The sequence below is a fragment of the Sinocyclocheilus grahami genome, unplaced genomic scaffold, assembly GCF_001515645.1.
Source record: "Sinocyclocheilus grahami isolate Dianchi unplaced genomic scaffold, SAMN03320097.WGS_v1.1 scaffold1002.1, whole genome shotgun sequence".
NCBI lineage: Eukaryota > Metazoa > Chordata > Actinopteri > Cypriniformes > Cyprinidae > Sinocyclocheilus > Sinocyclocheilus grahami.
The window spans coordinates 440101-456164 of record NW_015506181.1 but is presented as its reverse complement, the minus strand read 5'-3'; the positions used below and the strand labels follow the sequence as shown (position 1 = coordinate 456164).

The 16064-nt window shown below is 43.1% G+C and overlaps 1 protein-coding gene across 1 annotated transcript in view; it reads left to right on the top strand.

The window, feature by feature from the left end:
- The window catches only part of lama4 (laminin, alpha 4), a 58900-nt gene that overhangs the window by 8848 nt on the left and 33988 nt on the right, over positions 1-16064 (top strand). The window contains exons 2-7 of the mRNA XM_016250696.1: positions 9461-9562; positions 10847-10974; positions 12857-12937; positions 13028-13242; positions 14278-14378; positions 14532-14712. Coding sequence (XP_016106182.1) covers positions 9461-9562; positions 10847-10974; positions 12857-12937; positions 13028-13242; positions 14278-14378; positions 14532-14712 — 808 coding nt within the window. The remainder of the gene's footprint in view (positions 1-9460; positions 9563-10846; positions 10975-12856; positions 12938-13027; positions 13243-14277; positions 14379-14531; positions 14713-16064) is intronic.

The window sequence follows — 16064 nt, the reverse complement described above, 5'->3', positions numbered from 1 at the left end:
ATACTAAATATACAAGAGAAAATAAGATAGATCTCTTAAAATAAAGAACTAATTTGTTTCCTTTTTAGAATTTTTTTTTTACTGCTGAAATTGCATATGTTAATAACCGTGAAAAATAAACCAATTTAATGCATTTAATTGCCAAACTACATTCAAAATGCAAATAAAAATATATCAATAAAAAAATAAATAAAATAAAAATATAAATAAAAAATTAAATAAATAAAAATACAAAAATCTATTTCACGTTACTTTAAAAAAGGTAAACAGTACAAACATCTCAGGTTATGTATGTAACCATGGTTCCTCGAGGGAATGAGACGCTGCGTCGGAAAACGCTACGGGAACGCCTTCTGTGACCACGGTCTGAATCACATGTGAAATCAGTCCAATAGCTGAGCGGGACGTCACGGGCAGGTGACGAAATGACCAGGAGCCGGCGTCAGCTTCAGAAATGAAGCAAGTGCTGGCAGGGATGCCGGATGTATGGCATGAGACACAGCATCTCGTTCCCTCGAGGAACCATGGTTACATACGTAACCTGAGTTCACGCGGCAACAAGGAGCTCCCAGCACTGGGCCCTGAGACAAGTTCCAAGGTTGCCAACCTCCACATGTCTAAGGCACGTAGGCATCTCCGTGTGACCTTGAACATGCAAAGCGGGTTTCAACTCAGGGAGAACCCCCTGGTCTTGAGCCACCACTGTAGGGGTCTCATGTACAGCAGGCCTAGAGTAATCACGTTGGACGCAGCTGCCATCAGACCCAGCAGTCTTTGAAACTGCTTGACAGTGAGTGACTGGCCTTCTTTCACTCTCTTGACTGCAGTGAGGATCAACTCGATCCGAACAGGGGACAAACGTGCCTGCATCGTGGTCCTGTACTTAGATAGTCAGGACCGTTTGGTCAAGGACATCTTAGCCTGAAGGACTGCTGATCCGGCTTAGGCTTTGAAGCCCCCGACCCTAGAGCTTCTCAGTTCAGTTGATTCTGCCTCCAGGCCCGATGCGGGGGAGCACGGGCGGCAAACGCTCTGCTTTTGAGCCTCTCTGTGTGAGGAGCTGGTACGTGGTGGGGACTGCTCCAGCCCAGCAGCCCCTAGAGCTGTTTACGAGCCTCCTGGTCCCTGTCAACGAAGGAATTGACGGCGTCGCCGAACAGGCCAGAAGGTGCAAGCAGGGCGTCGAGGAGGAAGACCCTGTGCTTGTCTTTCATATCAGACAGGGTCAACCACAAATGCCTCTATGCTGCCACCCTAGCTGCCATGGACCACCCAATGGCACAGGCGGTCTTTTTGGTGGCACGGAGAGAGAGATCAGCAGTTTTCCTTAACTCCTCGATGTTTTCGGAGTTAAGTTCCTTGCCCTCATCCAGCTCTTTAAGCAGGTCTGCCTGGTACGCCTGTAACACAGACATCGTGTGCAGACACGCACCAGCCTGACCTGCTGCCACATTCCCCTTGCCCACCAGCACTGATGTTGTACACAGCGGCTTGGAGGGCAGTGCCGGAGCCTTTAAGGACGATGCCAACCCGTCTGTTCAACCCGTCGCATCGCCCTATAGCCACACTCAGTCAACCCCGCCACATTCCCATAATAATCAGAGACAGGGATGAAGAGACGGGCCAAAAAAGGCCTGGCCCACGACTTCGACACCTTAGTGTGAAGGTCGGGGAAAAATGGCAGGCTCTGGGATGGTGGCCTCGAGCGCATGAAGCATTCATCCAACTTGCTTCGCTGTGGCTTGGTCTGCTTCTTGGCGGGCCAATCAATCTTTAATTTGGCCACGGCGCGAGTAAGCACCTCCACCAGCTCCTCATACTGGGGCGATTGAGGGGGCAAACCTCTTCGACGCCCTCCACGCCAACTTCCTCGGAGGAAGACAGGTGGAGCGTTGAGCCCTCACCCTGGAAGGAAGTAGCCGCAGAATGGGCTTCCGAACCCAGAGATCGGGCACTGGATCTAGCGGGTAAGGAAGGAGATAGGGACTCGCCCGTCTCCATTCCCTCCAGCCAGATCCAATTGCGAACCCCACGAATGCAGCCACCGCTCCGCCTCGACGGAAGCGGGGCCAGCACCGTGAGGAACGCTGGCGAAGGCTCCCTCCTCGAAGAGAGCCCTCTGGGAGCAAAGTGTACTCAGTGGGAGATGCTCGCAATGCGGGCAGCTGGCCCCCTCGAGAGCCGACTCTGCGTGCTTCGCTCCCAAGCAAACCACGCACAGGCTGTGTGTATCCCCACCCATGATGTAACGTGGGCAGGGAGGAACACACATCCTATAACTTAGTGCTTAGAAATGCTTAGTCTTAGCGTGAGCCTTAGACATAGCTGGAGCTTATGAACTTATTCACAATTGACAGACAACAATAAATACATACAGAGCGCTCCGTTGAATGACAGAAAGCTGACACCGGCTCCGCCGCACGTGCTTTTATAGCTTCCTGGTCATGACGTCACCCGCCCGTGACGTCCCGCTCAGCTATTGGACTGATTTCACATGTGATTCAGTGGTCACAGAAGGCGTTCCCGTAGCGTTTTCTGACGCAGCTCGAGTTCCTGAAGAGGAACTAAAACTAAAACATAAATTCACATACTAGTAATAAAAATAATAATAATACCTAAACATTGCATTTATGTCATGCTTAACTTAACATTCAAGTTTCAGCCTAAATAAAGCTCAAGCATGACATAAGCCTTTACCGTCATCTTGGAAGGCTTTGTGGCTTTTGTGAGAGGCAAAAAACAGTGGACAGGAAGGTACCTTGGAACATGAACAAGAGTCCATACACAGTTTCTAAACACATTTTTCTGCAACATGCTGCATTTCAGCTGCTCTCTGCTCGCGGCCCGCCTTCTCAATGAAGGCAGCCCCGCTCTCTCGTTTCTCCTCTCTCAGCAAAGCTCGGAGATAGAAACAGCAGAGCCACAGGGCTGAGCAACCGGGTCTGAGCGATCACACGCCGGCACAGAGCCCACTGTCCACTCTCCCCGCTGCACTTTGATCCGCCGGTGTGTTTTACACTAGAGGATCAGCGCCCCTCATTACATCGAGCGGTTCTATCCTCCTAGGCAGATCGGAGCAGAACGCTGTCACCTCTCTATTACTGACAGTTTCGCATTGTGTGTGCGGCGCTGAAGCTGCGCTCAGACAGGCTGCTTTCATTCGAAAGCCTCAGTGTGTTCCTGCTTTGCTTGCTGGTCCCCTCCAGCTCTCATGTTTCTCCCCCTCCTGCTTACCTCGGAGGAAGAAACGGTGAATTTGCGGTTTGAGCGACCAGGCTTGAGTGATTTTATGCCAGCACATATCCCGCATGCCTCACTTGATCTGCCAGTGTGTGTTACACGCGAGGATCAGCGCCCCCTCGTTACACCGAGCGCCGCAATTCTTCTAAGCGATCGGAATGGAATGCTGTCACTGACAGCTTCACATTTGTGTGTGCTGCTTTCATTATAAAAGCGTGATTCTGTCCCTGCTCCCGCGTTTCTCCCCTCCCAGTTACGTCGGAGAGAGAAACAGCGAATTCGCAGGTTTGAGCGTTCGGGCTTGAGTGATTTTCATGCCGGCCCAGCTCCTGCGTGCATCACACTCCACGCAGCTCTTTGATCGGACAGCGTGTTTTACACATGAGGATCAGCGCCTCTCGCTTTTGTCGCGCGGCTCAATCCTTCTAGGCAGATCGGAGTGGAACGCTTTCACCAATGATTTCATATCGCTGACAGCTTCGAGTTGAGCGCACCGCTCACCCAGGCCACACCCATGCGGAGGTTGCGCTCACTGAAACAGACTGCTACAAGAGAGTGTGTCTCGCTCTGCTGCGCTCGCGGTTCACTGCCTTCAATGAAGGTGGCCCCACCCCTCCCCTCGTCCGCTACGAGCGTATTTGAGAGAATGCGCGCAGCACTTTTGATCTGCCGTGTGTTTGCACATAAAGATCATCAGTACCCCTCTTCTAATGAGCGGTTTTGATATTTTTAGGCAGATTGAAAGGGAATGCTGTCACTAATGATTATCACTGACAGCTTTAGATTCTAGACACATCTGGGCCACGCCCATGGGGGCTGACTACTCTCGCTACGAGGGCATTGGGTCTAGCGCCCCCTAACGGCCTCTGTTATGCCTCCAAGCACCCCGTTCAGTTCCGGGTGCTGACGGCAATGTGTTTGTTGTGAACTCCGTTGTGAATACTGGGCTCGTTCAAAAAGCACCCACACACAAACATAAAAAATTTTTTTTAAAAAGAGAGCAAAATTCCTCTTCCACTTATTGCGAGTGCCGGGTTCCCACAAGGCGACCCGCCTCCCGAACCAATCCAACCTCCTGTCACATGGGGCGAGGCCTGGCAGGCCATCCCCAGAGTGTCAGGCAGGGTTTTGGGGATAATAAAGCAAGGTTTGAGACGGCCATTCAAGATGACTACATTGAAACAGATCCTCTCGCAAGTGTGCCTAGGGGTCTGGTTCTTTTCTCTGGATCTGAAAGATGCCTACTTTCACATCCAGATAGCCCCCCATCACAGGCAATTCTTGATTTGCCTTCGAGGGAGTGGCATATCAATACATGGTCCTTCCCTTCGGGCTGTCCCTAGCTCCTCGCACTTTTACGAATTGAGACAGATGGGAATCCGCATTCTGAATTACCTCGACGACTGGCTCATCTTTGCCCAGTCGGAGGACAAGCTACTATCTCACAGATCCTCACTCCTCAGCCACTTGGAATGCCTGCTCAGGGTTAATTTTGCCAATGGATATCGTTCCTGGGAACAGTTTTAGACGCAGCCCAAATGAGGGCGGTGGTTGCACCAGAACGTGCACTGGCCATACAGCAGCTTGCGGCCTCATTCAGAATTGGAGCCTCTTGCCCTCTCAAGGCATTTCAGAAGATGTTGGGCCTCATGGCCGTCGCGTCACTGGTACTTCAGTGGGCCTGCTTCGCATGCTGCCCCTTCAGTACTGGCTGAAACCACGAGTTCCATCCCACGCCTGGCGTCTCGGACGCCTCTGTATCAAGGTGGATCAGGCCTGCGGGGCAGCCCTGGCCCCTTGGAAAGACCCTCAGTGGATGGAACAGGGCGTGCCCCTGGGAATGGTCTGCAGAAGGAAGGTGGTCTCGACAGATGCTTCCAACATGGGTTGGGGAGCGCTGTGCGACGGCAAACTGGCTTTCGGCCACTGGTCGAAAGTGGAGAATCGGCTACACATCAACTGCCTGGAAATGTTGGCAGTATGTTTGAGCCTATATAAATCACCAGGGTGGTCTATCCTCGAAGCGTCTCTTCATCCTGGTAGAGCACCTCTTGGAATGGGCTCAGCTCAACTTGTGTTCACTGAGAGCAACGCATGTGCCAGGCAAATTGAACCAGGGAGCAGATATGCTATATTGGAGTAATGTCCCCTCAGATGAGTGGATGCTCCACCCACAAACGGTTCAGAGAATCTGGGAGATCTTTGGCAAGGCAGAGGTCGACTTCTTTGCCTCAAAACACAACTCTCATTGCCCAACTTATTTCTCGAAAGACGAGGATGCACTGTCCTACGATTGGCCCAACCTCCTCTACGCTTTTCCCCCAGTCGTCCTGATCCCACAGGTAATCAGACGAATCAGGGAACAGAAATACAAGGTTCTGTTAGTTCATACATTTTGGGAGGTTGCAGACCCTATTTCCTGCGACATATCTCTGATTTTGTCCTTCCTGCAAGAGCGGCTGGATAAGGGTCGTCTCCCTTCCATGCTCAAAGTCTATGTAGCAGCCATAACAGCCTCTCACGCTCCTATAGCTGGCCAATCGGTGGGCAGGCCTAGTTGTTCGTTTTTTGAAGGGGTCTAGGAGGCTGAACCCGCCTCGACCCATCACCGTCCTTACATGGGATCTGCCCACAGTATTGAGGGCTAAGGAACAGTCCCTTTGAGCTGCTACAGTCTATTGACCCTCGTCCCCTGATGCTGAAAACTGCTCTGCTACTAGCGTTAGAATAGGTGAAGTATATGGGAGATTTGCAGGTGCTCTCTGTGAGCCCCACCTGCCTCGAATTCGGGGCCAGCGTCTCTAAGTCATCCTGAAGTCAAGGCATGGTTACGTACCTAAAGGACCCTGATAATAACTCTATCGGCGCTTCCTCCTTCAGAGAAAGACCAGGAGTTGAATTTACTCTGCCCCGTCAGGGCGTTGAGAGTTTATGTTGAACGCTCTGCCCCGTTCAGGCAGTCGGATCAGCTCTTAATATGCTTCGGTGGCCGCACCAAGGGGTTTCCGGTCACGAAGCAGAGACTTTCCAAATGGATAATTGACGCTATTGCGCTAGCATACTCTTCTTTGGGCCTACAATGCCCCATGGGAAGAAGAGCCTACTCAACTAGAGGTGTCGCCTTTTCCTGGGCTTGGTCTAGCGGTGTGTCAATCGCAGAGATTTGTGCGATGGCCAACTGGACCTCACCGTCCACATGGCCTTACAGGCCCGGGTCCTATCTGCATAAATGAGCTCACTCTTGTAGCTGCACGACTCAGTCGTCACTTCAGTCGAAGTAACCTGAGGACCCTACGATGGAATGCCCACTTATATAGCCAGATGGCCCTGACCATTCTGGTGGGGCTTCGTCGCCATAGGCTCGGGCAGCTCTGCTGTCGAGCCATCGGTTTGTGTTTTATTCACTGCACGGACCAATAGCCGTGCAGTTACACTGCATTATTGAAAAAGGCTTCAGTCATCGGAGAAAAAGGAGTTTTCCCCATAGCGCCTTAGCAGACGCAGTACTTGTCCCGTTTCTCAAGTGTGTCAGTAGGAAATATCAGTTTACATTTTCAAACATTCATTAATTGTAAAAATCCCTTGAAATTTTTGTTTGCTCAAGGAGTCAGACAACAGCCAGTGCTCCACACCGAGATCTGATCTGATCATCATCCAGTCTGTCTGCAATGACATGAAGAAACAGAACAAACTGAGACAGACTAAATCCAGAAGAACTGTGGCAACGTCTCCAAGATGCTTCAAGAAACCTACCTGCAAAGCTACAGTACTGTTAAAAGTTTTAGGCACTTGCTAAAAATGGTATAGAATGAGGATGCTGTCAAAAAATTATGTTTGCGGGTAGGTTTCTTGAAGCATCTTGGAGAGATGTCTCAGTTTGTTCGTTTTTTCATGTCATTCCAGACAGACTGGAAGATGATGAGATCAGATCTCTGTGTGGAGCACTGGTAAAACTGACCCCACAAAAAAGGATGAACATGCTGTTGGACAAAGCTAATGACTCAGCATGAAAGTAGTGATCTATAGGGATAGAAATAATTTAGGTTTCACTTTCATTTGTGTTTCAAAGATAATCAAAAGTCTCATGGGTTTGGAATAAAACAAGTGTGAGTAATTAACACCAGAATTTAAATTTTTCTTTCGCCTTGCATCATGCCTAACAACGCCCTTCAGCCATGACTTATTTACAATAACAGCAAGGCCTCTCATACCTTATTTCAGCAAAATTAACTGTTTGTTATTTACTAGCCCTGCACAATGCCGACGTCCTACATCATCCTCCCGGAGCTGCTTCCGTTTACAACAGTGAGCACAAGCTAGATGAAATTGATTATTACATTTTAAATGTGGTTATTTTTCTTACAAAAACGCATCGATTCGCTACAGGAGGCCTTTGTTCACTCCCTGGAGCCATGTGAGGCACTTTTTATTATGGATGGATGCGCTTTATTTCACTTCTTTTGGACTGATGAACTGCAACACCTGCTGACTGCCATTAAACAGCTTGGAAGATCAAAGACAATTTTTAATATAACTCCGATTGGATTCATCTGAAAGAAGAAAGTCATATACTCATTTACATATACTAGGATGACTTTAAAACATCTTATAGTACAATAAATAAACAACGTAGCAACAACATGGATCATAAACATCATGAATCATGACTATCAGAACTCATATATACACACTCAAAGAGAATGTTTGGTTTCTCAGGCTACTCCTTTCAAGCAGTAATGATGACTCACACAGGATGTTTCAACTTCCCACGATCCTTTGCTCCAAGAGTCCCCTGGGTGACTATTTGCAAGATTTTAGGTCATATCAGATTAGACACACAACATTCTTGTATTGCTAACCCTAAAGGACTTTCACAATACTGCAGAGCTTGCACTGTCTTTTTGTCTGTAACTCAGTGACTCTTGGTGATAACCTTAACATAGAAGTGTCATGTGGTCATGCTCTGACATAAGGAGGCAAAATTGTAACGCTGATGGAGTTGTTTAATCCAATGTAAAATCATGGTCCAGGTTCATTAGATGTTTATTCAGTTTCTGGGTGGGTAAGTAAATAAACAAATACATGTCTTATAAATCAACAATCAACAACCACCCTATACTAGTTTTGGTCACATATTATTTTATGGTCTAATTTTCACAATTAACAAACCATTAACTATGATTTTTGCCTCAACTCCTAATTTGCTACTTGTTAGTTAGTAAAGTGGTTTTGTAGGTATTGGGTAGGATTAGGGATGTAGAATATGTGCTAATAAACAGCCAAGACTTCAACTAAAACCCAAGGATTTGTTACTTTATGAACAAAACTCAACAGAAATTCATCAGCTCATTTGTAGGTTTTCAAGCATGAACTTTGTGTTCTTGGACTTGGACTAGGCCATTCTAAAATGTAAATGTTCTTATGTTTCAGCATTTGGGGTAATGTTGGCATGTTTTGGATAATTGCCTTGCTGCATGACCTAACTGCACTTCAGTTTCAGCTTACAAACAGATGGCTAATTCTCCTGGACAATTCTTAGACACAAAGCCAAATTGATCTTGATAGAGTCATGTAGACTGACCTTAGCCAAAGTGAGCAAAGAGATTATGTTTACTCCTTGAAAATACTGTAAAAGTTCTTTAAAATTTGGATTTTGTAGAGTGCATAAAGCCATTAGAGTGTAAAAAGCCAAGTTGTGTAATTACTATCGAATACAAAAGAATTTTCAAGGTTTTCAGTCAAGTACTGTAGTTCTAATGAAGGATTTGAACACCTCCACTGCTTGTCCCGTCCCGTTCTGTCTGAAAACTTCAAAATTGGTGATTGTGGTATAACATTTGTATAACCACAAAAAAAAAAAAAGAAAAGAAAAAAATTTAAATTATTTAAAAATGTAATATGATGGTATTATCATTTTATGATGGATTTTTATATTTTAAGACTAAATGTCAATTAATGGTCAATGACGGTCAATCAAATGTATACATAACGTACATTTTAAAAGTAGTAAAATATATTAAATGAACACACAGTAGAACAAAAAAAGGTTTACCCGGTTTTTTTTAATGACAATTAGGCTATATAACAAAATAGTTTTAATAAAAATCAACATCTGGGATATGAAGTGCCATAGCTAAAATAAAAACTTCTCATATGGTAGAGATATGGCAAATATCATGACTATTTTGATAGTTCATGTTTGGTTGTTTCTTTATTGCAGGTATGTGCACGAGGTTTCTTCCTGAGTGAGCAGGAAACATGTCTCCCCTGTAACTGTAAAGGCCATGCTGACAGCTGCGAGGACATTACTGGGATATGCATTGTAAGTTTCAAAACTCTTTAAACCATCTGTCTTTTTTAAACATTATTCCATGACGTCAATACCCATCTATTCTCAAAATGTAAACAATACCACGTGGAAATTTTTTTTATGTACACCAAAGAGAAATAGAAGATGGTATTTGGATGAATAATCTAATTAAACAATAAATGAAACACCTTACCACAACTTAATTTTTCGACCGTGTCCATTCACTGGTTCCTCACATCCTTTAATTACAAATATCAAATAAAATTCTGATCCAGTATTGAGAAGGCAACATACAACCATAAAAATTCCCACAACACATGCTATAATGCTAATGCTAGCATGCTATAATTTTGCTTTGCCCCAAAAGCAGGGACGCGGGAAGTAGGGGTGCTGAGGGGGCTGCAGCACCCCCTGTTTTCACATGGTTGCAAATGCAACGCCAAGTTTGTACATTTACATTTATTCAGTTTTAGCATTTAATAATTTATTTGTAATGATCTCTGAAATGTAAATTGTAAGTGGGCTATAATAAACCCATGTTTATCTTTATAAACATGATTAATTTTACTTGTGATGTTTTCTATATGGGATGATTAGCCTAATCCTCATGAACACGTGACGCTAGCGCATGGTATCAGACATGAACTGTACAGAATGCGAACAAGATTAACTTTAATACAAGGAGATAATGGCGCAAAAGCGAATATCAGATTTTTTAAAATGCCCATTCCAGCAAAAACTTTCCAAAATCAGCATCCAAACAACACCAGCCCCAGCACGAGCACCGACGTAAGTGAACCAGCCCCCCCCCCCAACACAGACATACACAGCACCCCCAACCGAAAACATCTTCCCGCGCCCCTGCCCAAAAGGCAACAAATACATAATTTAAAGGTTAGACAACTTTACATTTTAAATGATAAATATTTGTAATAAATATATGTAAATGCTTTAACAATAACACAAGCTTCAGAGGGGCTAAACAGAAATTCTTCTGTGTGGTAGTTGCATGCACATATGGAAGGGCTCTTCAACTCCAGTCCTGGAGGGCAGGTGTCCTGCAGACTTTAGTACCAACCATAACCAAACACCCTGGAACAAACTCAGTGTTACTGGCAAATTAAAGGCAGATGTGTTTAATTTGGGTTGGAACTAAAGTGAGCAGGACTCTCCAGGACTGGAGTCAAAGAGCCCTGACACATGGTGTTGATAGAGTTTAACATTTCTGTAACTTGCCAGTCTAACCAGCCAGTGTATTTAGAATGTTTTGCTGAAATGCACCATTTTTTGTTTCAGGAATGTCAGCACCACACTTTTGGAGATTTCTGTGATCAATGTGAAGATAGATATTTACCTGGGTTTCATCCTGATGGCACCTTTGTGTGTAGACCATGTGCCTGCCCGCTATCATTGGAATCTAACAAGTGAGTCCAGATATGAGCTCTGGCTAAACAAAGCAGGCTGACACAAAACATAACAGCAACATGAACAAAAAAATTAAAAAATTAAAAAAGTTGATGACTTTGGTTTTTGTTATTCAGCTTTAAATATTACACGCATTAACAAAGAAATAACGTTATTTTCATTATTAATGTTGCTACTTGTGCAACTGAATCTGGTTTACATTTTAAGCATGCATAACAACATGTTTGGCTGCAGTCCAGAGACCGCCAAGTGGGAAGGCCTTATGCCACATGTAGGTGGAAACCTTCCAGCAGTTAACTACATAGATGCAGTGATAGAAAGGCACGACAAGTATCAACTCTAAAGGAAAAAAACAGCTATTAAAACATAATGTCAAGACTTTCCATTGAGGTTTAGATTTAATTTCTAACAGTTTCATTGTTATTATTACTTTTTTGTCCAATGGCATGAAATTTAGGCATTGGACTCATTTTTGAACATCATAACTCATGATGGCATAGAGTGATGGTATTTCATGAAAATGATTCTAATAAAACAACAACAATGACAGATCAGACGGAAAATGTATGTAGTGTATAATTGTCTTATTCCTTGCCATTAGAGTATGCTGAGTACTGTCAGGGTCAATTTCCAACTCACAGGCATCTTCCAGTAATAACAATATTGGTGGCTAATGCACAAAGTCATGCGACTGTTACAAGCAAAGGGCACAGGACCATGAATCTCAAAGCTGTCAGTTTGGACCTGGCATGTACAGTATGTGGGGGATGTCTGATACAGACATTGATGTCTGGATGGAGTAGTAGGGTTCTTCGGCAGCTGCATCTGTGACTGCTCGGTTCTTTTTAGGATCCATCCTACTCATCACACATGGGGAGGGGCTGGAAACCACAATTATTAGTCAGAAGAATGTGTAAATTATTAAATTTGGAACTCCCTGCTTTCAATATTCCACCAAACAAATTCAGGATTTTATGTCAGACTTAAAGGAAAACGTTGCTGATTTTCATTCCAGCGGCCTCGTTTCGCTTCGACGGCTTTCAGCCTCACCCTGCTTCATTCTACTACATTAATAAATCATTAGCTCATCCATGAACATTATTTCTGCCCGAGTCCCGTCGCATTGCATCGGCTGTGGGGATGAAGACCACCACTCCCATGATTCCACACTCAGTCACAGCGTCATCAAACTATGCCTTTGCCTCTTTGTTTATTTTGAATACGCGCCCTCTAGTGGCGAAAATTACATATTGTGCCTTTAAAGCACCAGGGATCATAAAAAATACATTTTGTTTATTATTCATTACTGAATAACTAATGAATATAGAAGTTGCATGAATTGTAAGTAGTATTTCATTTATTCCTATTTCCGTACTGCATATTGATATACCGTTTACAATCATTGTTGGTTAAACTGAAGCCCAAGTGCCACCCACAGGCCTGTTATGTGAAGTGTAAGCAATTTAAGTTCAAGAACATGGGAAGGAATTGTATAATTATTTTCATAATAATGCATTTATATAATTTTACTATAGTAGTTGTTAAATTGGAATTACTCTATATGTAAATGCCCCTTTTTTACATTTGAGCCCCTGCCCCCAAGGAACTCTCTGCACATCCCAAAAATTCAGTCTTGAGGTCATCAATGCATGAACTAGCTTTTTTGCATCAGAAAGAGGTAACATGTTCTGCAGCTTGCTTCAAATGTGGATAAAGGCTAAAAAAAAACTTTACTAAAGTTTACCAAAATAGATTTTGTGATCTTTGAAAATCATTAGATGATTGGAAAAATCAAGCAAAATGGTTGGTAATGATGTGGAAATCCTGAAATAGTATCCTGAAGGATGACTCTGATGTTTCTTTGTTTGTGTGTGTTCTCAGCTTTGCAACTCGCTGTGATAAGAGAGGTAATTTTCTGAGATGTGTGTGCCAGGAAGGGTATGCTGGACACTACTGCGAAAGGTTGGTTCTCCACCCACAAATAGCATGTTATACATAGTTGGATTTTTGTATTTTACCCCTTAATTATATTTTTCTTCCCGCACCACCAAGATGTGCCCCAGGTTTCTATGGCAATCCAATGGAGTTGGGCAATTCCTGCAAAAAGTGTGACTGTAATGGCAACTCTGACCCAAACCTTATCTTTAATGAGTGCAATAATGTGACGGGCGAGTGTCTGAACTGTTGGGGTAACACCAGTGGTGACAACTGTGAAAGATGTGCACTGGGTTTCTATGGAGATGCCATCAGTGCCAAAGACTGTCGGGGTAGGTGCCAGCGACAGTACAATACATTGCTGACCACGTGAAAAGTTATCTGCTAATATCTAGACAACAGGGACGTCTACATACCGCAATTTCTAAAGTTGTAAACTTTGAAAACCCTTTTATGCTAACATACACATGACTCTGACCAATTGTGGCTTAGTGTTAACAGGACCCAGCAGTTACATTATATATTACATCATATTATTTATTTTGTTGAATAATATCGGTATTTAAATGCAAGATATTCAAAGTGTACCTAAAGTATACTTGCAATAGTTCCACTTGAAATATACTTTTGTTGGACTTCAGCACTATTTCCGCACAATTAAAGTGCATTAAGCACAAACAAGTTTTTCCACTTTAGCAGACTTTAAGTATACCAGTTTAGAATGGTAAAAGTACAATTGCAGGGTATTTTTATTAGGTACATAAACATGTAAAAGTATTTGTAGTATACTTAGCATGAAATACATTTATTTCAAATACATTAGTACACAGTATACATATATTTTTTACTACAGTAAAAGCTTGCTAACATTTTCATGATATAAAAATAAAGGTCTCTATCAGGTTGTTGTTAAAAACAGTTTTGTATGAGCATTTCTCATGATTTACAAGCTATCTGTCTTGTTCTCTTAGTTCGACAGTGCAGCAGCAAGTATTTGAGGCTTTTGGGAGCCAGATGCATTGCAAGCTGATTTGCTTGTCAAACCAGGACTGGCCTATGTAAATATGGAGTTTTATGGAGATTGTAGTTCTAGTGATACTTAATCCATAGTGGTAAGACTTTAAAAATGTGTGTAATTATGCTTCTATAGCAGTATCAAACAGAACGGCAAAATAATCATTTCAAACCGGTTTCTCCAAACTCTCCAGCATCAACCATGGTCTCTTCAAAAACTAGCATCAATGGTTTATTCAATGTTATTGTGTTCATTAGATTGTTCTAAATATGTTGCGAATGTATTATATTAATGGCTCAAGTGAATCGCAGTTTTGTTAGGTTGTTATAAGGTCTCTCTCTTTGTTTTACAGAATGTCAGTGTGATAAGTGTGGTACTGCATCATGTGATGACAGGACAGGTGTTTGTCACTGTAAGCCTGGAGTCACAGGTCACCTATGTGACAGATGTGAGGTATGGACATTCATGACACACTCAAGGAAATGTAAGGCCAAGAAATTCCATCTTAGAATGCATGTACTGTATGCTCAAATACATGCATGTGCATACTGAGCACATTTAACCTGCATTATCTTTTGAGAATCTTCAAATTTTTTGCATATACAGGAGGGTTATTCTGGATTTGGCAGCTGTATGGGTTGCCGTCGGTGTGAATGTGCCTCTGCTGCCCTCCGTGCCACCTGTCACCCTCTTACACACAGCTGCCAGTGCCGCCCGGGGGCTGGAGGCCGGTACTGCGAGCGCTGCCTGCCAGGATTCTGGGATTACAGCCCATCCGGCTGCAAGAGTGAGTCTGAGCGATCTCACTGCATATGGCATGATTCACTGCTGGAGCAGGTTCAGCCCATTTCAGTGTCTGTTCTATTTTGCAAGAATTGCAATGTAAAGACTTTGTAGTTATTCTGAAATTATATTCATTAGGTTGTTTTTACACTGGATTTCAAACAAAACAAAATACAAAGACAAAGAAAAGACAATTCTAAAAGTTAAATTTTATGGTTTCAAAAGACTCATCAAACCAAACTCTTCGAGACTTCAAAATAACCTACAGTATATGTGACCCTGGAGCACAAAACCAGTCATAAGTCGCACGGGGATATTTGTAGCAATAGCCAACAATACACTCTATGGGACAAAATTATCGATTTATTTTGATGCCAAAAATCATTAGGATATTGAGTAAAGATCATGTTCCATGAAGATATTTTGTAAATTTCCTACCGTAGATATATGAAAACTTAATTTTTGATTAGTAATATGCATTGCTAAGAACTTAATTTGGACAACTTTAAATGTGATTTTCTCAATATTTAGATTTTTTTTGTACCCTCCGATTACAGATTTTCAAATAATTGTATCTCGACCACATATTGTCCTATCCTAACAAACCATACAACAATGGAAAGCTTATTTATTCAGCTTTCAGATAATGTATCAATCTCAATTTCCAAAAATGGACACTTATGACTGGTTTTGTGGTCCAGGGTCACATTTAATGAAAGTGTGCAGCAGATCAGCAATGAAAACTTCATTTAGCAATTGTTTTAAGTAATTTAAACAACACTGTCACGGCTGTTTTTCCAGTTCACTGCAATACCACTTACATCTGGCTTGTGAATTTGGTGGGAGAATGCAAAGGGGCACTATTCATCGCCCTTGTCCCAAGCAGAACAGTTGAACAGCTGTTCCCATAACCCATCATTCATAATTTCGTTAAGGGATCTACACACAGTTTGGTGTGTTGAAACAGGAAATAGAGAGATACCAGTTGTAATAATTGTCTTCTCAGGAAATGTTTCAAATAGTTTAACCCCAGCTGCTTAGGGTGTTTTAGTGTCATGTCATTCCAGACAGACTGGATGACTGGATGGTGAAATCAGATCTCTGTCTCCTTGTGCATACAAACATCTTACTAGATTATTACAATTAATGGCAAAAAGGATGTTTGGAAATGTAACCTGATATTTCCTACTGACACATTACAGTAAAAGATAGACTTTTGTGTTGGTAAAAATACTACTGGCGTGAGACATTTGCACAGTAGTGTATGTATCGTTATTTCATTCAAAACATCCGTGAAACATCATCATCACTCTGATTTTGCATAATTTCATAAGTCAGTATGAAATTAAACTTCAC